Below are 26654 nucleotides of genomic sequence, written 5' to 3'. Positions count from 1 at the left end.
TTGGTATGGACCTATGACATTATAGATAAGTCTAACATGAGGATGGCTAGGGTTAAAGTGAAAGATGTTGTTTGTGAATTGAGAGGCTATTTGAGATGACATCGTGGAATAATTACTGATTGTACTGGTAACAACAATTGATTATGCGTTATTTATAAAACACTAGAACATAATGGTGCTAAAAAATTTAAATATTCTAAATAATTTTTCCTTTTAACAGTTTCCTGTGACTGCAAGGTAGCACCAGGAACAGATGAAGAATGGCTTCAATCTTTCACATCTAATCTCTAGCTGTCATATATAATGCACCAAAGCCTGAGTTCCACTATCCACAGAACTTTCCATGGGTTCTTATGATTGCTTCATATTTATTGGTTCAACCTATTAACAGCAAGTCACTCCCTGTATACCACATCTCTTTCATTTACTTTATTTCATGTGCACTTCACACCCTCCTGCACAGTCAGGCCCAGGTGTTAAAAGCATCTCTCTCTTCAACCTTCCACCTGCTCCTCTTATTCTATTTTCCCAGCTCCCTCCACTTCTGACATGAATATCCTCTTAAGTCATACTTTATTGTTGTAGAACTACATAATTATATAATTAATTTTTGACTCTGAGACTCATATATTTTTGGCATTCCATTAGTACATATTCCATGGTAACATTGCAATTGTAGGTGTCACATATTGGGGCACATCTCTCCATTAAGTGACCATGGATAAACATCGTATGACCAGTCCTTGGTGAATAAAGAAATTTCACACAACTATGATTCCTGTTGATAAAAGAAGACTTTACTTCAGCACCTTCCCTTATCCTCTATATTTTGTTATTCCTTTGGGCTTCAAAGCTACATCTGCCATGCTATTTTTATCTCACGTAATAATTTATTCTGCCAATAAAATCATTGAGGCAAAACTTTAAATGAGTGTCAATGTGGAGAATAATTTTCTCTTTCAACACACCTTAGTGCACAGATTGAAGAATTAAGGAGAAATGATAGTAAAACAGAAAATATTTTTCATCTTTGCACTGATCAAAAGTTAACTGCACGGATGTACATTCATAATTTGACCATCTGAGTTATCATAGAAAGACATTATGAACTCAAAATAAATATTTATGCCAAGGGGTCACTAAAAAAAATTTTGTACAGCACTTACTGTATATTTGTACAAAAACTTTACATTGAAAGCTATACAGCATGGCTGATAAAATTTCCAAAAAGAGAAGAGCACATACTCAATAACTGCCTGATGTGAAACAAACACATGAAAAGATAATATGCTACAATGCTCAGCATTAATATCTGATATAGTAGATGTAGTTTTCATTTGGTTTATTCAGTTTACAAAATATTCAAATTAGTATAAAGGAATGTTTATTAAGTTAAAACACTGGGATGTGATATAAAAAAGTGATTGAGACATACTATATCATGACATTTTCTATCAAAAATACTGAACAATCTGTGACACCATATAGCACATTCTTATGTGAACTATGGCTAACAAAAGCAATCTCTCTCTCTCTCTCTCTCTCTCTCTCTCTCTCTATATATATATATATATATATATGGAAAATATTCTACATTTTGAAAAATGTGTATTGACCATGCTATGCACTAACAAGTTAAACATGGCACGTAAAAAATTGAAATAATTTTTTCATTATAACCATAAACTTTCTTAATAAAAGGAATGTTAAGAGATACAATAAGCTAAAGCTTTAAATATGCATGAATGGTCCACAAAATGAAATCCTTGAGGGGGTCCAACTTATCCTGACATTACAAAAGATATCATAAACTTGTGTCTCTGAAGTATAGTAACATCAAGTACGGTACTATTACATGGAATACAGAGCCTAAAGATTTATGACCATAGATAATTTTAACTTCTTGTTAACTTGAACTTTTAAAAATATAATTGTAATGCTTGCCTTGATAAACTGGTCTTGTGATTTAAATCAACAAATGCTGCTGCCATCAAGGTACCAAAATGTTTATATAACTGAAAGTATCATTAACAGAATACTCTAGCAGCACCTTTAATACTGCAGAATGCTATAACAATTTATAACTCAAATTAACAAAAAGAAAATTAAGCACTGCATTTAAATTATAGCAATACAAAAATTGCTAAAGAAAACAATGTACATTTCTCCTGTGTCACAGGGAACAACTAAAGGTGAGAACTGGAGAAAAGAAATCTTCCCCTCTTCTACCATTGCTTTTCAAAAGAAAGAACAAAAGAACCCAGGTAAGGATTTTCCTCTAAGGCCTAATAGTCTCTTTCTGATGTTACCTCAATAATGTGGGAATCAAAAAACATGCATGAGAGAAAGGAAAGAAAAAATTGCTAAAACATTTTCAGAAATAAAGTGGAAAAGAAAATCCTAGATGTGAGTATACCAGTGAAAAGTTTTTATCGAGGATGTAAGGCATGTGTACGTGTAGGAAGAGAGGAAAGTGATTGGTTCTCAGTGAATGTAGGTTTGCGGCAGGGCTGTGTGATGTCTCCATGGTTGTTTAATTTGTTTATGGATGGGGTTGTTAGGGAGGTGAATGCAAGAGTTTTAGAAAGAGGGGCAAGTATAAGGTCTGTTGGGGATGAGAGAGCTTGGGAAGTGAGTCAGTTGTTGTTCGCTGATGATACAGCGCTGGTGGCTGATTCATGCGAGAAACTGCAGAAGCTGGTGACTGAGTTTGGTAAAGTGTGTGAAAGAAGAAAGTTAAGAGTAAATGTGAATAAGAGCAAGGTTATTAGGTACAGTAGGGTTGAGGGTCAAGTCAATTGGGAGGTAAGTTTGAACGGAGAAAAACTGGAGGAAGTAAAGTGTTTTAGATATCTGGGAGTGGATCTGGCAGTGGATGGAACCATGGAAGCGGAAGTGGATCATAGGGTGGGGGAGGGGGCGAAAATCCTGGGAGCCTTGAAGAATGTGTGGAAGTCGAGAACATTATCTCGGAAAGCAAAAATGGGTATGTTTGAAGGAATAGTGGTTCCAACAATGTTGTATAGTTGCGAGGCGTGGGCTATGGATAGAGTTGTGCGCAGGAGGATGGATGTGCGGGAAATGAGATGTTTGAGGACAATGTGTGGTGTGAGGTGGTTTGATCGAGTAAGTAACGTAAGGGTAAGAGAGATGTGTGGAAATAAAAAGAGCGTGGTTGAGAGAGCAGAAGAGGGTGTTTTGAAATGGTTTGGGCACATGGAGAGAATGAGTGAGGAAAGATTGACAAAGAGGATATATGTGTCGGAGGTGGAGGGAACGAGGAGAAGTGGGAGACCAAATTGGAGGTGGAAAGATGGAGTGAAAAAGATTTTGTGTGATCGGGGCCTGAACATGCAGGAGGGTGAAAGGAGGGCAAGGAATAGAGTGAATTGGATCGATGTGGTATACCGGGGTTGACGTGCTGTCAGTGGATTGAATCAGGGCATGTGAAGCGTCTGGGGTAAACCATGGAAAGCTGTGTAGGTATATATATTTGTGTGTGTGGACGTATGTATATACATGTGTATGGGGGTGGGTTGGGCCATTTCTTTCGTCTGTTTCCTTGCGCTACCTCGCAAACGCGGGAGACAGCGAAAAAAAAAAAAAAAAAAGAGTATACCAGTGCTTAACCTTAAAAATTTATGTAACCATCTTAGTTCTTGATTCACATAAAATGGAATAACTGTGATGTACAGTTCCAATGTCACTAAAATCAACATAATAATTGATGCACAAAGATACTAAGTATAATTTCAGTCATGAGCATGAATGGTAAAGGGATGATGCAAGAATCTATCATTCCTTAAAGAAAAATACTATTCCAAAACTTACCATGGGAAATGGTTTGTATTTTTTCAAAACTTGCTGCCATTTCCTAGCTATCTATATATCTGATGCCCAATCCCTCAGGGAACTCCCATTTAGGGATTGGCCTTACATGCCTCCCTTGTATGCACCACTCCATATATTTTCTTCCCCCAGTACTCTTCTACTCTTATTTTCCTATCTCAGGTGGTCTTCCTCCCACTCACACAACCCTTTTAATCCTACACTCTCTTCATAAACTTCCCGTCTTGCATGTTTTCCACATGCCCAAACCCCTTACAGTATTATGTTTCACCCACTCTACCACTCCACAATTCGTTTCCTGTGCATTCTCTCCAATACCATATCTCTCTTACACCTCATTTCTTTCTTCATACCATTTAGTCATACCACATGCTCCTCATAAATAGCTCATTTCCACAGCCTGGATTCTTGACCTCTGTGACTCATTCCATGTTTCAGCAGCAGGGGTCAGGGTTGGAAGGACTATGTTGTCCCTTAATCCTTTCTTCACTTCCATACTTACAACTCTACCCTTCATTATTCTGTTAAGTGACCCAATGCCTCTTCTATAACATACTGCTCTCTCCCTTAACTCTCCTTCCATATCACCAAAGTTACCCAAGATACCTCCCAAATACTTAAATTCTGTCACTTCTTCCAGGCTTTCTCCCCCATATCAATAACAGTTTAAATACAATTGCATTCAAACAGCCAAAGACCACTAGGTCATAACAAAGCTGTTTGTGATAGCTGAAGACATCAGAAAGTCATTGACCAATGTGATAATAGAAAAGCTCAAATTTTTCAGAGAAAGAACACATTGCTTAAGAGAAGCAAATATTGTCAGTGGTGGATTTGAAGCAAATCTGTTCTTAAATGTATTTATGGTATTGCTTTCAACTACTTTAATTGCCAAGTCATTCCATATGAGAACAATTTTGTTGGTACTTTGCCTCATTTGAGGTAAAATGTTTCCCCATGTGATTATATTCACTACTATGAGTAATATCAGAAGAACTATCGATAAAGATTATTGAAACCTTTAACGAATCTGAATTCGTGCATTAACGTCTTAACCTTCTCTTTTCTAAACTAAATAATTTCATTTCTTTTACTCAGCTCTCATGGGATTTTTTCTCAAGCTGGGAATCATCTTGGTAGTTTAGTACACTCTCCTCTCACTTTATAAGGCTTTGCAAAATATATACTTTCAATTATTAGTTACAGTAGGGTTGAGGGACAAGTTAATTGGGAGGTGCGTTTGAATGAAGAAAAACTGGAGGAAGTGAAGTGTTTTAGATATCTGGGAGTGGATTTGGCAACGGATGGAACCATGGAAGTGGAAGTGAGTCATAGGGTGGGGGAGGGGGCGAAAGTTCTGGGAGCATTGAAAAATGTGTGGAAGGCAAGAACGTTATCTCAGAGAGCAAAAATGGGTAGGTTTGAAGGAATAGTGGTTCTGACAATGTTATATGGTTGCGAGGCGTGGGCTATAGATAGAGTTGTGCGTAGGAGGGTGGATGTGTTGGAAATGAGATGTTTGAGGACAATATGTAGTGTGAGGTGGTTTGATTTGAGTAAGTAATGAAAGAGTAAGAGAGATGTGTGGTAATAAAAAGAGTGTGGTTGAGAGAGCAGAAGAAGGTGTTTTGAAATGGTTCAGTTACACGGAGAGAATGAGCGAGGAAAGATTGACAAAGAGGATATATATATGTCAGAGGTGGAGAGAACGAGAAGTGGGAGACCAAATTGGAGGTGGAAAGATGGAGTGAAAAAGATTTTGAGTGATCGGGGCCTGAACATGCAGCAGGAGGGTGAAAGGCGTGCAAGGAATAGAGTGAATTGGAATGATGTGGTATACCGGGGTCGACGTGCAGTCAATGGATTGAACCAGGGCATGTGAAGCGTCTGGGGTAAACCATGGAAAGTTTGTGGGGCCTGGATGTGGAAAGGGAGCTGTGGTTTCGGTGCATTATACATGGCAGCTAGAGACTGAGCGTGAACGAATGTGGCCTTTGTTGTCTTTTTCTAGTGCTACCTCGTGCACACATGGGGGAAGGGGGTTGTCATTTCATGTGTGGTGGGGTGGCGATGGGAATGAATAAGGGCAGACAGTATGAATTATGTACATGTGTATATATGTATATGTCTGTGTGTGTATATATATGTATACATCGAGATGTATAGGTATGTATATGTGCGTGTGTGGACGTGTATGTATATACATGTGTATGTGGGTGGGTCGGGCCATTCTTTCATCTGTTTCCTTGCGCTACCTTGCTAATGCGGAAGACAGCAACACGGTATTATAAATATAGATATAAAAATATTTTACTTTTAATTGCATTTATCTAAAGTCACCTATGCTTACACACACCTCTCACTTTCCACATGCTACTCATTTCACCTGCACATGTAAGCCCTGCTTCCCTAACTACCTTCCACTTTTTTTTTCAAGTCACCTATATGACACTGGCAAAATATGCCCCAAATGACACCAACTTGGGTGAAAGAAAAAAAAAATAAAGCTGAAATTAATCGGGACTCTGAAGGATTTTTGTAAAACTGACTTGTTTCATTTACTCTCACCCTATGTCACTTTTTACTCAATTTCTTTAGTTATCTCTGTTCACTGGCAACCCTCCTAAGCTCCCTCACTTTAACCACTTCTTTCACACACATAACTTTGTCTTTACCTAAAAGCACAGCAAACTTTCACACTCACTTCTGCCTAAAAATGATCAGACAATTGACCTGCTGCTTCTCTCTGTATGTTTACATCCAACAACCTCTCCTTTGCATGTCTGTCATTTAGCATATTATCCAGGAATGCTCACAAACCCCTAACTCCAACCTTACTCTACTACATTAGAGAGATATCTGCATATTTTTAACCAAGTACTCCCACTTGACAATCTTTTTTCATCAAACAACTCTAAAACCTGTTGCTCGGTTTCATTTATTACCAGGTACCACATGCTGCATTGCCCACTCTTGCATTCAGATCCTCTATCTATCTATCTTTGAAGCCCATTCCCTCTAGGAACTCCCTCAAGAGGGTGGCTATGGCAAAGAATCTCCATAACTGGTCAACTCCATTGTTGCTTCTTAGCCTTTCATACCTCAACCTTAACAGGCCACTGGCAGAGGGCAACTCTAGTGCAGTTTTTCATAGCTCCTAACTAATGCTTTGCTGACTACTTCACTAATGTACCTGCCTAATGTTCCAACCTACTATCTGTCTAGCACCTAGGTATGAGACCTTTCATCAAAGTGGAGGCACTCATTTACCAGCTCGCCCCCCAAAAAATAAACCCCTTTCATCTTCACTCCTCTCACAACTAGGTGTGTGAGCACCAACAAACCAGTGACTGAGATTTAAAAAGTTAAAAAAAATATCAATAAAACCTTATGTTATGGCAACTTAATAATTCATTCTCGCTAAGTGTACCAAATATATGTTTCCTTATCCACCCTTAAACATTTTTTGTAATTCATTTTCGTAATTCACCATCAAATTTGTAATCACGTGAAGATCCATTATAAGATACAACTCCCATCCTAATGGTATCACTTTCCAGGAACAAGAGCAAGAACTTCAAATCTCAGTCAGCTTTCTGATTGATTAGTTTTTGCCACCAAATAAATTATACCATCACTTGTTTGAAAAAATCATGCAATCTCTTTGCAAGTATGGAGTTTCTTTTTCATGCTCATAACCGAAACCCCTGGCACTTTTATGACAATTATGTACAACTCAAAATTGAAGGAATGTCTACCACATAACTTATGAATGGAATGTACAGGATAAATATGCTCTAGCATAAAGAGAAAGCATAAACAAATAAAACTGAGCAGTGATAAACTGGAATGCCCACCAACATAAGATCCAAAATAACCAAGTAAAATTACACATTATTGTAAATCAGTAAAAATTTCATTTGTAACTATTTAAACTCAAGCAGTCATATATATTTTTGGTCAAAAAAAATCCAAAAAAATCTTTCACTATGAAACATAAACATCTCATGGACAGGAGCCATACTTCTGATAGTTTGACAGGGGTATCATAATACCTTAAATGATAATATTTTAAACCAGCTGTTTCATTTATGATGATCAGTTACTTTCAATCAGTGACATCTGAACACATAATGGAATGTTTATGGTCATTAGAATGTATTTAGGGAAGAAGCAGATACTTTGTATGAATTAACCTAATACTCATGCCTAAGAATCCTCATCTCAAATGTTTAAACAGCACAATCACAAAAAAATGGCATTCCAACATTTCTGTTTCAAAATACTAATACATAGCTGACAGGTAAGAAGTACTTGAGATACAAAACAAATATGCAAAAAAGAATTTGGCAGATTTATATAAAATCCAGGTTGGATTACTGTACATTGGTCCACAATACTTATGCATATATGTATCACACTGCTCATTAAATCACAGATTCATGCTGTTTCCCACCTACTAACATATAGCAATCAAGACAAAAAAGTAACTTAGGCTCAGTTTGAAGCTGTAAGACATCACAAGCAGTTGCTGGCATGGAATGAAAACTAAGCTGTTAGACACACTTTAAAGCAAGGAAGAGAGAGCCAGTGTACCTACCTACAAGTATCTACTATGAAATTTTGCCTAAATGACAGGGCTAGCATGTAGTGCATGAATAGCTTCTTGAATTACAAGGTTGTGAAAGAGTGAATGATCTGATGGTGACAAAAGATATATGGAATACAAGATAGGGGATGGGGAGAAAGAATACTTCCCATGTATTTCCTGCGTGTCGTAGAAGGTGACTAAAAGGGGAGGGAGCAGGGGGCTGGAAATCCTCCCCTCTCTCTTTTTTTTTTTTAATTTTCCAACAGAAAGAACAATGAAGGGGCCCAGGTGAGTCCTCTGTTCTTAACGCTACCTTGCTAATGCGGAAAATGGCAAATAGTTTGAAAGAAAGAAAGAACAAGATAATGATGAGTGGCAGCACATAACACAAGAAAACTGTGGAAGAGGGATGGTTAGACAAAGCTTTAAAAGAAATACCGGTGAAAAAGATACATAAAAGATAGCTAAAGAACCAGGATGAGCAACAATCTGTATAAAACTGGTTAAAAGCTATGTGCTACAAGGCAAAATTTTTCTTTTGTTTGCTCTGTAATGGAAAGCAAATATAACATTTGTAAAGAAAATATGCAAAGATAGGGGGAGAGAAGGATACTGATGATCATTTTCATTATAGGAAGCATATGAACATAAACAAAAGAAAAAGACTTAAAATTTAGTTGTTCACTGTATTAGGAAAGTTGGAAATATTCCATGGAAAACATTACTTGATAATTGCATTTATTACAGGAAGGTACTAATAGGGTAGGTATTTTGAGTGCATGCACAATATGAAAAAAAATAAAATATCAAAGGTGGATTATACAGCACACCCTAAGAAACTTATTGCTGGTTGACAAAAAACTAGAAAAACTGCTAACCATGCAACTAAACTTGAGTGATGCTTTAATTATGAATATGAATGTTGGAAAATATTGCCAGGTCTACCCAGGGCGAACTGTGAATCTTCCCTCAGCTATCCTGCAGGCTGCAGGGTTAAAGATGGGAGTCCAATTTGTAAAATCATTTCCTACACAATAAGCATGTCCATATTCACTTTAATTGCCTCCAGTAACTGAGAATGGAGTTGATAATAACATACAAAAAAGAATGCATGCTCCAAATATATATACATACACATATAAAGTCTCTAGAAATTTACATAATACATGTTTTTAAGTCAAAAATTTGATCTAGATGCAGATATAATGCTGAGCTGCATAACCCACAGATAGCCTGGATGATAAAACTAAAGCCATTTGCCACCTAAATCACCAATGCTGAACACACTAAATCTCATATTCCAACAGATGTCAGCCAATTATTCATGCTCAGAGCAGCAAATCACACAGTACATGATTATCATAAAGTTCATGATGTCAACATGGGTTATGATAATCCTAGATAGCACTATACTGTCTTCCTGACTAAATGACTACAAAGTGGGATGATGAAAGGAGTGATGCTACTGAGAAATGGATATGAGGGATGAAATGGATGAAGTAGACTCCTTAGCAGACAAATGAGATGATTGAGTTATATATGTAAGATTTAGATGAGAATGAAGACTCTGATCCTGGTCATCCTGTAGTTCCATCAGAGCAAGAACAGAGGATTTCAAACATAACACTACTTACTATCACAGTATTTATGTGGATGAATGTATGAATTCATGTGTGTGATTGAATAAAAGTGTAAAAGTCAAAGGTTACTCAACTAATGATCAAAGTGATAAGAAAGAAATCCTGATCAACTTCCACATTATGAAAAATTTACCTCTGCACTCTAGTTATCTTGCAGTTTTTCTAGAGTTTGATTAAAGGATCAAAAACACATATAGCACTGCTCATTCTCATGGAGATCATGAAATATTTGCTTTACAGTCAAAACAACGACCTTTTTTCTCAATACAATTCCTCTGTTGACCACAAGTTTCATATGAGTATACTATAACTTTACAGTGCCTGGTGGGAGACTAGCATTACAGGTGCGGTAGTATCGAAGATCATTGATGAACCGCTGCACGTTCTGTGTAAATGTTGGAAGATCCTGTAAAATACAAACATGCTGGTTCAGTTTTTCCTTGTGTAACATTACATATTTTGTCCACGTTCAGTGCTATAAAAGGATATCAACTGGACTCATCATACTGAAAAGTGAAGGAAGATACGTAAGCCACTTGAATAAACATTAATATCAAAGTCTTCAACCTAAACACAAAATATCCATACCTAGGTGTGCTCAAGTAAAAAGTCACCTTTAACAAGGCTGTATCAACATCAGTTCAAAGAGCTCAGTCTCATCAAAGAATCTCACTTTAAAATATTCCACCTGTCCCTGCTACCAAGTGTAGTGCAGCCTTCAGCAACAGAAGCTTCTGGAGAAAGGGTCTTTTGATAATACCAGGACCCTTTTATAAAGGGGTCCTGGGGTAATTATCAAATATATGAAAAAATACTGTTAATACCTAAGTTTATCTTCACTGTCATTACATTCAAGAAAAGTTGTAATTTCCATATGGTCTGCGGCAGGAGTGTGTGGTCACCATAGTTATTCAATTTGTTTATGGATGGAGTGGTGAGGGAGGTAAATGTAAGTCTTCAAGAAAGGGGCATAAATGCAGTCTGTGGGGGATGAGAGGGCCTTGGAAGTTAGTCAGTTGTTGTTTACCAGAATCACCAGAATCTGATGGCAGATTCTGGTGAGAAATTAAAGGAGTTGGTGACAGCATTTAGAATAGTGTGTGAAAAGAGGAAGTTGAGAGAAAATGTGAATAGAAGCAAGATTGTTATGTTTAGTAGGGTTGAGGGACAAGTTAGCTGGGGTGAGTTTGAATGGAGAAAATTTGGAGGAAGTGAAGTGTTTAAAGTATTAGGGAGTGGACATGGCAGCAAATGGTACAATGGATGAAGTCAGTCTTAGGGTGAGTGAGGGACAACAAATGCAACTATGGAAGAAGTGAGTCATAGGGTGGGTGGGTGGGTGGGTGGGTGGGTGGGGGGGGGGGTGGGGGGGGGGGTGGGGGGGGGGGGGGGGGGGGGGGGGTCAAAGGTTCTGGATGCATTGAAGAATGTGTGGAGAGAGAGGTTCTTATCGTGGGGGGTGAAAATTGGTATGTTTTAACATATAGGAGTTGCAATGATGTCATATGGAAGCATGGCATGGGTTATAGATGAAGATGTGGAGAGGAGGGTGTACATGTTCGAAATGGAATGTTTGAGGACAATATATGGTGTGAGTTGGTTTGATCAAGTAATTAATAAAAGGGTAAGAGGGAGATGCAGTAGTAAAACATAATGTGGTTAAGAAAGCTGAAGAGGGTGTGCTGAAGTGGTTTGGATATATGGAAAGAAAGAGTGAGGAGAGGTTGACAAAGAGGATATATAAGTTAAAAGTGGAGGGGACAAGGAAAAGGGGGGATACCAAACTGGAGATGGAAGGATGGAATTACAAGGATCTTGAATGACTGGGGCCTGAACATGCAGGAAGGTGAATGGCTTGCATGGGAAAGATTGAAATGGAGTGACATGGTATATAGAGGATGACATGCTGTCAATGGACTGAGCCAGGGTATGTGAAGTGGCTGAGGAAAACCACAGACAGGACTGTGGGACATGGATGTGGACAGAGGGCTGTGGTCTTGTGCACTGCACATGACAGCTAAAGAATGGATGTGAGCAAATGTAGTTTTACTTCATTTCTTCCTGGAGCTACCTTGCTATCACATGAAATGGTGATCAAGCATAAAAAATGCATATAAATCTAACCCCGGGAGATACAGCAGCAAGAATACTGCCTATGTATCTTCTGCATGTTGCAGAAGGCAACTAAGTGGGGTGGGAGTGGCAGAGCTGGCAATCTTCCCCTCCTGCACGACTTTCTATTGAAGGGAACAGAGAATGGAACCACATGAGGATTTTTTCATCATCTAATGTTCAGTCATCGGTTCTGGACGTAACCTTGCTCACATAAGGAACAACGACCATGTATGAAAGAAACAATATATCCTAGCCTGAGCCAAATATTCCACTTCAATCACCAATCAGGCTCAGTATGTGGCCTTGAAACTGAATTGTACAGCTTGATGTATATATATATCTGATTAAATGCACTGCTCAACTTGGGTAAACATATGTCTGGAGATGTTAAAGGGGTGATGATGGCTAATGAATGATACACTTGTTTTGACTTATCTCTGTACTGTATAATCTTCCAGCATGTCTTGCTGGTTATAAGTGGGGCAGGAAACATTCTTACCTATTATTCTATTTCATGAAAAATACAAAGATACTTTTCATATATACATAAAAATGATAACAAAAAAAAGTTATTTGGCAAGGTACTTACTGTATCTGTCTTGAAGTTTTCTTTCAAGATGGTTCTTTGGTCATCATCTAAACCATCCATATTCTGCAGAAAGTGGGGGACAAATGCTGCGAAAAAGGTGTTGAAGTCTACTGATGCCATATTGTACACTGTGATGGTGATCTATGTGATACAAAAAGAAAAAAATTTAACTATTCTGTAAAGAAATTGTCTCAGAAAGAATCGAAGGTTTTTCAAAATGAATGATGCTATCAGAGCAATATTGATAATGAGCAAAAGTGTAGCACCTATAGTAAAATCTCTAACTAAAGACTAATTTCATTTTGGCACATTAAACATGATCCTGTGCAGCACATATATGCAATTAAGTACCTATCTCAAAACTAATGTGGACTTATCTCAAGTAGTGCTAAAATTTAACTATCATCCCCTTTTTTATTAATAATTCAATGAAGAAAAAGTGAGGGCAGTAAGAACACTTAAGATACAACGTACATGATTCGGTGAAAAAATTTTACTTAGATTATTTTGGATGAAGCATGTAGTAGAATAACTTTAGCTCACTTGTTTCAGTATCACTATTTGACCTTTACCTTCACTAGGGGAAGTACATGGAGGCAAATGAAAAGGACTGCAACACATATTTTATTTCTATGTGGAGCTAAGCACTCATGTTTTCGATGATTATTCTATTTCTTCTTTCTGTATTTGATGCATAATAGGACCAGACAAAGAAATGGCCTCATTCTCTAGCTGTCACGTATAATTCACCAAAACTAGAACCCCCATCCACACCCAGGCCCCAAAGACTTTTCCATGGTTTCCCCCAACCACTTTATACCCTGGTTAAGCCAAATGACAGCATGTGGGAAGTATTCTTCTTCCCTATTCCCAGGGATTAAAACAATAATAATTCCTGTGTTACTACTTTTAGAAAGTGAAAATACATGAAAAATTTCCATGTACTTTAGCATCTTCACAAACCTGAACAGAAGTCCTTGAAGCACTCATGTCCTCAATGTGTCGTATGTGTCTGATAATATCTACTCCAGCATCAATTTTTTCTTTATGAACAACATTCTACCCTTAATGAATCATGTAAAGAAATGTATACACATATAGGGAATCTTTATCAAATATGCCACTTGGGAACCTTGGAAAAAGAGCGGTAAAGACTTACTTCTTCCTGAAGTAAATCCTGAGAACGGTGAACCAGTACCTGCAGCAAAACAGTGATAAACTGGCCCAGCATAGAGTTGCGGAACACACCCTGGAGTGGAAGTAAGTGATACGGAAAGTTGGTTAAAAATCTTTTTAACTTTTTGTATGGAAATTTATAACAGTGAAAAGAGAGTAAGGTAGTAGTATAAAAGTGTAGGAAAAAAAGGGTGATCTGCAAAGAAGGGTTAGAGCATTAACCGGAGCTAGGAAAACATTCTTGAAGGACATGAGTATCCAAGAATATGTAAACTGCAGGGGAGGATAAATGCATCTCCCTACACATCTTAAGAACATTTTTCAAGGATCATCATGCTCCTGAAAGTGAGAAACTCCCATTTGGATGTATATTTTTTTTTCCTTTTTTTTGCTCTGTCGCTGTCTCTCGCGTCTGCGAGGTAGCGCAAGGAAACAGACGAAAGAAATGGCCCAACCCATCCCCATACACATGTATATAAATACATCCACACACGCAAATATACATACCTACAGAGCTTTCCATGGTTTACCCCAGACGCTTCACATGCCCTGATTCAATCCACTGACAGCACGTCAACCCCGGTATACCACATCGATCCAATTCACTCTATTCCTTGCCCTCCTTTCACCCTCCTGCATGTTCAGGCCCTGATCACACAAAATCTTTTTCACTCCATCTTTCCACCTCCAATTTGGTCTCCCTCTTCTCCTCGTTCCCTCCACCTCCGACCCATACATCCTCTTGGTCAACCTTTCCTCACTCATTCTCTCCATGTGCCCAAACCATTTCAAAACACCCTCTTCTGCTCTCTCAACCACGCTCTTTTTATTTCCACACATCTCTCTTACCCTTACATTACTTACTCGATCAAACCACCTCACACCACACATTGTCCTCAAACATCTCATTTCCAGCACATCCATCCTCCTGCGCACCACTCTTTCCATAGCCCACGCCTTGCAACCATACAACATTGTTGGAACCACTATTCCTTCAAACATACCCATTTTTGCTTTCCGAGATAATGTTCTCGACTTCCACACATTCTTCAAGGCTCCCAGAATTTTCGCCCCCTCCCCCACCCTATGATCCACTTCTGCTTCCATGGTTCCATCCGCTGCCAGATCCACTCCCAGATATCTAAAACACTTTACTTCCTCCAGTTTTTCTCCATTCAAACTCACCTCCCAATTGACTTGACCCTCAACCCTACTGTACCTAATAACCTTGCTCTTATTCACATTTACTCTTAACTTTCTTCTTTCACACACTTTACCAAACTCAGTCACCAGCTTCTGCAGTTTCTCACATGAATCAGCCACCAGCGCTGTATCATCAGCGAACAACAACTGACTCATTTCCCAAGCTCTCTCATCCCCAATAGACTTCATACTTGCCCCTCTTTCCAAAACTCTTGCATTCACCTCCCTAACAACCCCATCCATAAACAAATTAAACAACCATGGAGACATCACACACCCCTGCCACAAACCTACATTCACTGAGAACCAATCACTTTCCTCTCTTCCTACACGTACACATGCCTTACATCCTCGATAAAAACTTTTCACTGCTTCTAATAACTTGCCTCCCACACCATATATTCTTAATACCTTCCACAGAGCATCTCTATCAACTCTATCATATGCCTTCTCCAGATCCATAAATGCTACATACAAATCCATTTGCTTTTCTAAGTATTTCTCACATACATTCTTCAAAGCAAACACCTGATCCACACATCCTCTACCACTTCTGAAACCACACTGCTCTTCCCCAATCTGATGCTCTGTACATGCCTTCACCCTCTCAATCAATACCCTCCCATATAATTTACCACGAATACTCAACAAACTTATACCTCTGTAATTCGAGCACTCACTATTATCCCCTTTGCCTTTGTACAATGGCACTATGCACACATTCCGCCAATCCTCAGGCACCTCACCATGAGTCATACATACATTAAATAACCTTACCAACCAGTCAACAATACAGTCACCCCCTTTTTTAAGAAATTCCACTGCAATACCATCCAAACCTGCTGCCTTGCCGGCTTTCATCTTCCGCAAAGCTTTTACTACCTCTTCTCTGTTTACCAAATCATTTTCCCTAACCCTCTCACTTTGCACACCACCTCGACCAAAACACCCTATATCTGCCACTCTATCATCAAACACATTTAACAAACCTTCAAAATACTCACTCCATCTCCTTCTCACATCACCACTACTTGTTATCACCTCCCCATTTGTGCCCTTCACTGAAGTTCCCATTTGCTCCCTTGTCTTATGCACTTTATTTACCTCCTTCCAGAACATCTTTTTATTCTCCCTAAAATCTAATGATACTCTCTCACCCCAACTCTCATTTGCCCTTTTTTTCACCTCTTTCACCTTTCTCTTCACCTCCTGTCTCTTTCTTTTATACATCTCCCACTCAATTGCATTTTTTCCCTGCAAAAATCATCCAAATCCTCTCTCTTCTCTTTCACTAACAATCTTACTTCTTCATCCAACCACTCACTACCCTTTCTAATCAACCCATCTCCCACTCTTCTCATGCCACAAGCATCTTTTGCGCAATCCATCACTGATTCCCTAAATACATCCCATTCCTCCCCCACTCCCCTTACTTCCATTGTTCTCACCTTTTTCCATTCTGTACTCAGTCTCTCCTGGTACTTCCTCACACAAGTCTCCTTCCCAAGCTCACTTACTCTCACCACCCTCTTCACCCCAACATTCACTCTTCTTTTCTGAAAACCCATACAAATCTTCACCTTAGCCTCCACAAGATAATGATCAGACATCCCTCCAGTTGCACCTCTCAGCACATTAACATCCAAAAGTCTCTCTTTCGCGCGCCTGTCAATTAACACGTAATCCAATAACGCTCTCTGGCCATCTCTCCTACTTACATAAGTATATTTATGTATATCTCGCTTTTTAAACCAGGTATTCCCAATCATCAGTCCTTTTTCAGCACATAAATCTACAAGCTCTTTACCATTTCCATTTACAACACTGAACACCCCATGTATACCAATTATTCCCTCAACTGCCACATTACTCACCTTTGCATTCAAATCACCCATCACTATAACCTGGTCTCGTGCATCAAAACCACTAACACACTCATTCAGCTGCTCCCAAAACACTTGCCTCTCATGATCTTTCTTCTCATGCCCAGGTGCATATGCACCAATAATCACCCATCTCTCTCCATCAACTTTCAGTTTTACCCATATTAATCGAGAATTTACTTTCTTACATTCTATCACATACTCCCACAACTCCTGTTTCAGGAGTACTGCTACTCCTTCCCTTGCTCTTGTCCTCTCACTAACCCCTGACTTTACTCCCAAGACATTCCCAAACCACTCTTCCCCTTTACCCTTGAGCTTCGTTTCACTCAGAGCCAAAACATCCAGGTTCCTTTCCTCAAACATACTACCTATCTCTCCTTTCTTCACATCTTGGTTACATCCACACACATTTAGACACCCCAATCTGAGCGTTCAAGGAGGATGAGCACTCCCCGCGTGACTCCTTCTTCTGTTTCCCATTTTAGAAAGTTAAAAAAGTACAAGGAGGGAAGGATTTCTGGCCCCCCGCTCCCGTCCCCTCTAGTCGCTTTCTACGACACGCGAGGAATGCGTGGGAAGTATTCTTTCACCCCTATCCCCAGGGAGACAGCGACAAATTATAAAAAAAAAAAAAAAAAAAAAAAAAAAATATATATATATATATATATATATATATATATATACACATACACACACATACACACACATACGCACATATACACACACACACACATACATATATATACATATGAAAAATGTAAGAAACAATTTAGAAAACTGAAACTTCTAGCTTGAAATGAAATGAAAAAATGAATGTCACATACTGGTTCAACCTCTGGCTATGGAAAAAGGAAATGTATATATTTTATTTTTTTTTTATATTTTTTTATTATACTTTGTCGCTGTCTCCCGCGTTTGCGAGGTAGCGCAAGGAAACAGACGAAAGAAATGGCCCAACCCCCCCATACACATGTATATACATACGTCCACACACGCAAATATACATACCTACACAGCTTTCCATGGTTTACCCCAGACACTTCACATGCCTTGATTCAATCCACTGACAGCACGTCAACCCCGGTATACCACATTGCTCCAATTCACTCTATTCCTTGCCCTCCTCTCACCCTCCCGCATGTTCAGGCCCCGATCACACAAAATCTTTTTCACTCCATCTTTCCACCTCCAATTTGGTCTCCCTCTTCTCCTCGTTCCCTCCACCTCCGACACATATATCCTCTTGGTCAATCTTTCCTCACTCATTCTCTCCATGTGCCCAAACCACTTCAAAACACCCTCTTCTGCTCTCTCAACCACGCTCTTTTTATTTCCACACATCTCTCTTACCCTTACGTTACTCACTCGATCAAACCACCTCACACCACACATTGTCCTCAAACATCTCATTTCCAGCACATCCATCCTCCTGCGCACAACTCTATCCATAGCCCACGCCTCGCAACCATACAACATTGTTGGAACCACTATTCCTTCAAACATACCCATTTTTGCTTTCCGAGATAATGTTCTCGACTTCCACACATTCTTCAAGGCCCCCAGAATTTTCGCCCCCGCCCCCACCCTATGATCCACTTCCGCTTCCATGGTTCCATCCGCTGCCAGATCCACTCCCAGATATCTAAAACACTTCACTTCCTCCAGTTTTTCTCCATTCAAACTCACCTCCCAATTGACTTGACCCTCAACCCTACTGTACCTAATAACCTTGCTCTTATTCACATTTACTCTTAACTTTCTTCTTTCACACACTTTACCAAACTCAGTCACCAGCTTCTGCAGTTTCTCACATGAATCAGCCACCAGCGCTGTATCATCAGCGAACAACAACTGACTCATTTCCCAAGCTCTCTCATCCCCAATAGACTTCATACTTGCCCCTCTTTCCAAAACTCTTGCATTCACCTCCCTAACAACCCCATCCATAAACAAATTAAACAACCATGGAGACATCACACACCCCTGCCACAAACCTACATTCACTGAGAACCAATCACTTTCCTCTCTTCCTACACGTACACATGCCTTACATCCTCGATAAAAACTTTTCACTGCTTCTAATAACTTGCCTCCCACACCATATATTCTTAATACCTTCCACAGAGCATCTCTATCAACTCTATCATATGCCTTCTCCAGATCCATAAATGCTACATACAAATCCATTTGCTTTTCTAAGTATTTCTCACATACATTCTTCAAAGCAAACACCTGATCCACACATCCTCTACCACTTCTGAAACCACACTGCTCTTCCCCAATCTGATGCTCTGTACATGCCTTCACCCTCTCAATCAATACCCTCCCATATAATTTACCACGAATACTCAACAAACTTATACCTCTGTAATTCGAGCACTCACTATTATCCCCTTTGCCTTTGTACAATGGCACTATGCACACATTCCGCCAATCCTCAGGCACCTCACCATGAGTCATACATACATTAAATAACCTTACCAACCAGTCAACAATACAGTCACCCCCTTTTTTAAGAAATTCCACTGCAATACCATCCAAACCTGCTGCCTTGCCGGCTTTCATCTTCCGCAAAGCTTTTACTACCTCTTCTCTGTTTACCAAATCATTTTCCCTAACCCTCTCACTTTGCACACCACCTCGACCAAAACACCCTATATCTGCCACTCTATCATCAAACACATTTAACAAACCTTCAAAATACTCACTCCATCTCCTTCTCACATCACCACTACTTGTTATCACCTCCCCATTTGTGCCCTTCACTGAAGTTCCCATTTGCTCCCTTGTCTTATGCACTTTATTTACCTCCTTCCAGAACATCTTTTTATTCTCCCTAAAATCTAATGATACTCTCTCACCCCAACTCTCATTTGCCCTTTTTTTCACCTCTTTCACCTTTCTCTTCACCTCCTGTCTCTTTCTTTTATACATCTCCCACTCAATTGCATTTTTTCCCTGCAAAAATCATCCAAATCCTCTCTCTTCTCTTTCACTAACAATCTTACTTCTTCATCCAACCACTCACTACCCTTTCTAATCAACCCATCTCCCACTCTTCTCATGCCACAAGCATCTTTTGCGCAATCCATCACTGATTCCCTAAATACATCCCATTCCTCCCCCACTCCCCTTACTTCCATTGTTCTCACCTTTTTCCATTCTGTACTCAGTCTCTCCTGGTACTTCCTCACACAAGTCTCCTTCCCAAGCTCACTTACTCTCACCACCCTCTTCACCCCAACATTCACTCTTCTTTTCTGAAAACCCATACAAATCTTCACCTTAGCCTCCACAAGATAATGATCAGACATCCCTCCAGTTGCACCTCTCAGCACATTAACATCCAAAAGTCTCTCTTTCGCGCGCCTGTCAATTAACACGTAATCCAATAACGCTCTCTGGCCATCTCTCCTACTTACATAAGTATATTTATGTATATCTCGCTTTTTAAACCAGGTATTCCCAATCATCAGTCCTTTTTCAGCACATAAATCTACAAGCTCTTTACCATTTCCATTTACAACACTGAACACCCCATGTATACCAATTATTCCCTCAACTGCCACATTACTCACCTTTGCATTCAAATCACCCATCACTATAACCTGGTCTCGTGCATCAAAACCACTAACACACTCATTCAGCTGCTCCCAAAACACTTGCCTCTCATGATCTTTCTTCTCATGCCCAGGTGCATATGCACCAATAATCACCCATCTCTCTCCATCAACTTTCAGTTTTACCCATATTAATCGAGAATTTACTTTCTTACATTCTATCACATACTCCCACAACTCCTGTTTCAGGAGTACTGCTACTCCTTCCCTTGCTCTTGTCCTCTCACTAACCCCTGACTTTACTCCCAAGACATTCCCAAACCACTCTTCCCCTTTACCCTTGAGCTTCGTTTCACTCAGAGCCAAAACATCCAGGTTCCTTTCCTCAAACATACTACCTATCTCTCCTTTCTTCACATCTTGGTTACATCCACACACATTTAGACACCCAATCTGAGCGTTCAAGGAGGATGAGCACTCCCCGCGTGACTCCTTCTTCTGTTTCCCATTTTAGAAAGTTAAAAAAGTACAAGGAGGGAAGGATTTCTGGCCCCCCACTCCCGTCCCCTCTAGTCGCTTTCTACGACACGCGAGGAATGCGTGGGAAGTATTCTTTCACCCCTATCCCCAGGGAGACAGCGACAAAGTATAAAAAAAAAAAAAAAAAAAAAAAAAATATATATATATATATATATATATATATATATATATATACACATACACACACATACACACACATACGCACATATACACACACACACACATACATATATATACATATGAAAAATGTAAGAAACAATTTAGAAAACTGAAACTTCTAGCTTGAAATGAAATGAAAAAATGAATGTCACATACTGGTTCAACCTCTGGCTATGGAAAAAGGAAATGTATATATTTTATTTTTTTTTTATATTTTTTTATTATACTTTGTCGCTGTCTCCCGCGTTTGCGAGGTAGCGCAAGGAAACAGACGAAAGAAATGGCCCAACCCCCCCATACACATGTATATACATACGTCCACACACGCAAATATACATACCTACACAGCTTTCCATGGTTTACCCCAGACACTTCACATGCCTTGATTCAATCCACTGACAGCACGTCAACCCCGGTATACCACATTGCTCCAATTCACTCTATTCCTTGCCCTCCTCTCACCCTCCCGCATGTTCAGGCCCCGATCACACAAAATCTTTTTCACTCCATCTTTCCACCTCCAATTTGGTCTCCCTCTTCTCCTCGTTCCCTCCACCTCCGACACATATATCCTCTTGGTCAATCTTTCCTCACTCATTCTCTCCATGTGCCCAAACCACTTCAAAACACCCTCTTCTGCTCTCTCAACCACGCTCTTTTTATTTCCACACATCTCTCTTACCCTTACGTTACTCACTCGATCAAACCACCTCACACCACACATTGTCCTCAAACATCTCATTTCCAGCACATCCATCCTCCTGTGCACAACTCTATCCATAGCCCACGCCTCGCAACCATACAACATTGTTGGAACCACTATTCCTTCAAACATACCCATTTTTGCTTTCCGAGATAATGTTCTCGACTTCCACACATTCTTCAAGGCCCCCAGAATTTTCGCCCCCTCCCCCACCCTATGATCCACTTCCGCTTCCATGGTTCCATCCGCTGCCAGATCCACTCCCAGATATCTAAAACACTTCACTTCCTCCATAGTTATTTAGCTGTCTTATCTAAAATATTAATCCCTAGTCCCTTCTTTAATGCAATAAACCTTAGCCATCTTACCAAAACATCAACCTCTAATCATTTGTTTATAATATAAACCTAAGAAAAAGCAAGACAAACCTTATGATACAATTTATATTTAGAATTCAGGGATTCAAGAGTTTCAAGGTTGTGCTTGAAGATTGTAATGTCGGGCTGCATGAATGACTGACCAACTGCTTGCATGATCTGTATGAACTGTGCCTCATTTTCTATTGAGTCCCAGTTACCTGCTCCAAGGGATAAGTGAACAGATGGTCTGCAAAAATAAAATGACAGGATGTACAATGAGGATGTCACACATTTAGATTTATCTATCATCCTTAACACTATACAGTACTTTTCCACATTCTTATAACCCATGATACTATACACTCTTTTTCCAATTATCTACATAACATTGATGCTAAACATTCCTTTTCCATTACAGATAATGCAATCTTTGAATGGATTATACAGTCAACAAGAAATCAAGTTCACAAAAATCTTCAAGGATGGTCAAGTTTGTCCTCATAACTGGGGATACTCACTTGAAAAAATATTTCCAATTATGCTCCAGAAGACACTGAAGTAGCTCAAACAATGGACCTTTGACTTCAGGTGATGCTCGCTCAGACACTACAGGGTAAATGTGATCCATGCATAAAGTGATGGTATTTGGGATGAATCTCCTAAAGGACTGTCCTGGTTCACTTACAATAAGTTCAAGTAGCTTCAGAAATCTAAAGAAATATGGTGAAAATTAGTTGGGTCATTGAGACAATTAGGTGTAAAGATGTTAAAAAATCACTTTATGTGTCTAAGTATAAATACATACTTATCACATGCAGTGAGCAAGGCCTAAATTTCAGCGAATAAATAATATCAAAATATATATGTGATTTATTTTTGTCTCTTCACACTTAATACACACAGGACTTTATGATGAAGTATCAAATGAAACAAAAGTCATCAGTACTTTAACAATGTTTCAGGTAGAAACTTCTCCAAACACCAGTCACAGCATGTGCACATGCATATCTACACTGGAACAGACATGTATTCTAAATATCAGTCTACACAATTCCACATATACTCACATTTCCTCAAAAATCACAAAATTCACACTACATACATGGACATGTTGGAAATCAAATGTTTGAGGGCAATATGTGGTTTGATCAGGTAAGTAATAGAGGGGCAAGAGAGATGTGGGGTAATAAGGAGAGTTTGGCTAAGAGAACTGAAGATGGTGTATTGAAATTGTTTGGACATATGGAGATAAATAGGGGGAACAAGGAGAAGGGGGTACATCAAATTGGAGATGGAAGGATGAGTAAAAATTTTGAATGCTTGGGGCCTGAACATGCAGGGGTATAAAAAGCATACATGGGATAGATAGAACTGGAGCAATGTGGTATACAAGGTTGTAATGTGCCATCAATGGATTAAACTAACTGGGGAAAAAATGGAAAGGTCAGTGGAGACTGGTTGTGGGTTGGGGGCTATCATCTTGGTGCATTACACGTGACAACTAGAAAATGGATGTTAGTGACTGACTCCTTTCTTTGTCTGCTCCTGGCACTATCTCATGGGAAATGGCAAACAATTTTGAAAAAATAACATATTCAAATACACTTATGTTCAATGATGACATGATAGCAGATTTCTTATCCAAGAAATTCCAAGTTCTATAAGACAGTAAGACTGAATTGCTCATTGATTTGCACAGGTGTCCTTTACAAAGAGCAATTTCTATTTTAATTATCTTCCTCAAGCAATGCAATTGTGGCTCATCCATATTTCATATCAATTTTTTTTGGGACTTACTATAAAACTTTTTGACAGAAAGGGATCAAGAATTAGTGATGGATGATGAGAATGCTATAGTGGGTAATATGGCAGTTGAAGGTATATAACAGGGAGTATCCAGTGAAGTGAATGAAAATGGTGAACAACTAGTGGAGCAGTGTGGTGTAAAAGGAATGGTGACTGGGAATACTTGGTTTAATAAGAAGGACATAAAAAACATATGTGGGTGAGCTGGCTGGATATGATGTTGGCACTGTTAGATCATGTACTAATTGACAGGCATGAAAAAGAGAGCCTCTTGGATGTGAATGTGCTGAGAAGGGCACCCAGTGGGATGTCTGAGAATTACTTGGCGGAGGCAAGAGTGAAGGTTTGTAAAGGCTTTAGAAAAAAAGAGGAAATAATATGGGTGGGAACAGGGTGATGAAAGTAAAAGAGCTTAAAAACAAGGTTTGTGTGAAGATATACCAAAAGAAGTTAAGGGTAGAATGAGAAATGGTGAGATTAAATGAAGCTAAGGAAGTGGGGTAAGGAATGAATGGTAATAAGAGGAACAGTGCTCATATATACTAGAGAAAAGTGTGGCATGTGGATGGTGGGAGGTGTTCATGTGAGGAAAGGTAGAGGTGGGATGAAGTTGCTACTGAAAGAAAAAAAAGAGTTGTATGGGTGTTACTTCCATGGAAGGAGTATGTGTGACTATGTGATGCTAAAGAGAATGTGGCAAGGAGTCAAGAGGAAAGTACATGGATAAGGAGGGCAAGAGAGATTTGGGGTGAATGAGTATCAGTATACTTCATGCAGACTTCAGGGGGAAAAAAAGATGTTTTGAAAAAGTAGACAGCGTGAGAAAAACAAAAGAACAAATGGAGGCACTGAAGAAGGTTGAAAATGGTAAAGTGCTAACATGCACAGATGAGGTAAAGAGAAGACATAGTAAGTATTCTGAAGGACTGTTGGATGTAATCAATGATAGGCTGGAAGCTGTGGGATAATTTGAACATAGAAGCAAGCAAAGTGAGATATTGTACTGAGAAAATGGCAAGAAGTCAACAGGAAAATGCAGGGGATTATACAGAGGGCAAGTGAGAGTTGGGGTGAGCAAGTATCACTAAACTTCAAGCAAACTTCAGAGATAATAAGATGTTTTGGAAAACAGAAGACTGAGGAAAAACAAATGAACACATGGAAGCATTGAAGAAGGGAGGAAATTGGGAAGTGGTAACAGGGAGAGATGAAGTGAAGAGGTGGGTAGAGTGAGTACTTTGAAGCAATGTTGAATTTGCTCAATGATAGCCTGGACGGTGTGGAGTACTTTGGACATGGAAGTAAGCAAAGTAAGCAGCCTTGGGAAGTGGATTGGTGAAAATAAGAGGGTGAAAGCCTTACATAAGATGGAATATGGCAAAGCCATAAGAGTGGATGGAATTGCAGCTAAAGTTCTTAAGAAAGAGGGTGACTGTTTCTTTCCTCAAACATACTATCTATCTCTCCTTTTTCCTCATCTTGGTTACATCAACAATAGATTCACCTGCTCTTGGTTATGACATGAATGAAAAGTCATGTTGGCAAGGCTGTATCATCAGTGAACAATCTCAATGAAGAACTTTTCACCCCATGGGTGCCCATCTTTTCCCTGTTACTGATTGTAGCCTATCCTTGAAGATGAAGGAGCCCCTGAAGAAGGGGTCCTAAGGTTATGTAATTCATATATTACCTTACATTACCTCCCACCCTATGATCCCCTCCAATGGAGGTTTCTGCAGAACTTAAGAAAGCAAATCACATCCACTGAGTAGGATCACAGGACAGGTCAGGAAGTATGATGATGATATGTACATATCTTTGTGGGGTAAGTGCATGACAAAGGAGGAGTAATTGTTCAAAGTCTTTAATATGGAGGGAAAATCTTGCTGAATCAGAGTATGCAATGCATGGCAGACACGTGGTGTCTAGAAAGCAAACAAGAAAGTATAAATCACACATCTGGAAAATGTAGTTTCAACTGGGTATATGTTTAGTGCAATACACTTTATGAATGGTCTGGAAGCAGCCGTTGTTTAATGCTGTATGACTATATTTTGTCAACTTTATGTTTGATGGGGAAAGGGGATATACAAGTATTGGTTACTAAAGTATGAGGTGGGTATTATTTTCTTTATATACTGTGTAACGTCACTAATCTAGTATACTATGCAGGAGTCTGACCAGATTACTTCTTAAAAATGTTCAAGGTTCTTTTTATATCATTCCTGATATTTGCCAATAGTAGAATAAAAGATGTGGACCTGATATTTGAGCAACATTCCCTTATGTATCCAACAGCATTTCAAATTTTCAATTAATTTTTTGTCTATTTTTAGAAGTCTATCATTTCAGTACGGGATCATCTCTGTAAGTGGGTTAAGGGCAACGCTTTCTGATATTTCCCATATACATATCATGACTTATCTCTTACATCCACATAATAAGAAAAGTCTTTAAGCTTTTAGCCTGTTACATAAT

General features: G+C 39.2%; 1 protein-coding gene across 1 annotated transcript in view; it reads right to left on the bottom strand.

The window, feature by feature from the left end:
- Positions 1 to 1149: 1149 nt before the first annotated feature.
- ebo (ellipsoid body open) overlaps positions 1150 to 26654 on the bottom strand; it is a 170091-nt gene continuing 144586 nt past the window's right edge. Inside the window, exons 19-23 of the mRNA XM_071690378.1 lie at positions 22889 to 23080; positions 22440 to 22617; positions 13944 to 14033; positions 12785 to 12925; positions 1150 to 10486 (exon numbers count right to left, since the gene is read on the bottom strand). Coding sequence (XP_071546479.1) covers positions 10385 to 10486; positions 12785 to 12925; positions 13944 to 14033; positions 22440 to 22617; positions 22889 to 23080 — 703 coding nt within the window. The 3' untranslated portion in view covers positions 1150 to 10384. The remainder of the gene's footprint in view (positions 10487 to 12784; positions 12926 to 13943; positions 14034 to 22439; positions 22618 to 22888; positions 23081 to 26654) is intronic.

This window comes from Panulirus ornatus, chromosome 48 (assembly GCF_036320965.1).
Source record: "Panulirus ornatus isolate Po-2019 chromosome 48, ASM3632096v1, whole genome shotgun sequence".
NCBI classification, from domain to species: Eukaryota; Metazoa; Arthropoda; class Malacostraca; order Decapoda; family Palinuridae; genus Panulirus; species Panulirus ornatus.
This window is presented reverse-complemented; position numbering and strand designations above follow the sequence as displayed.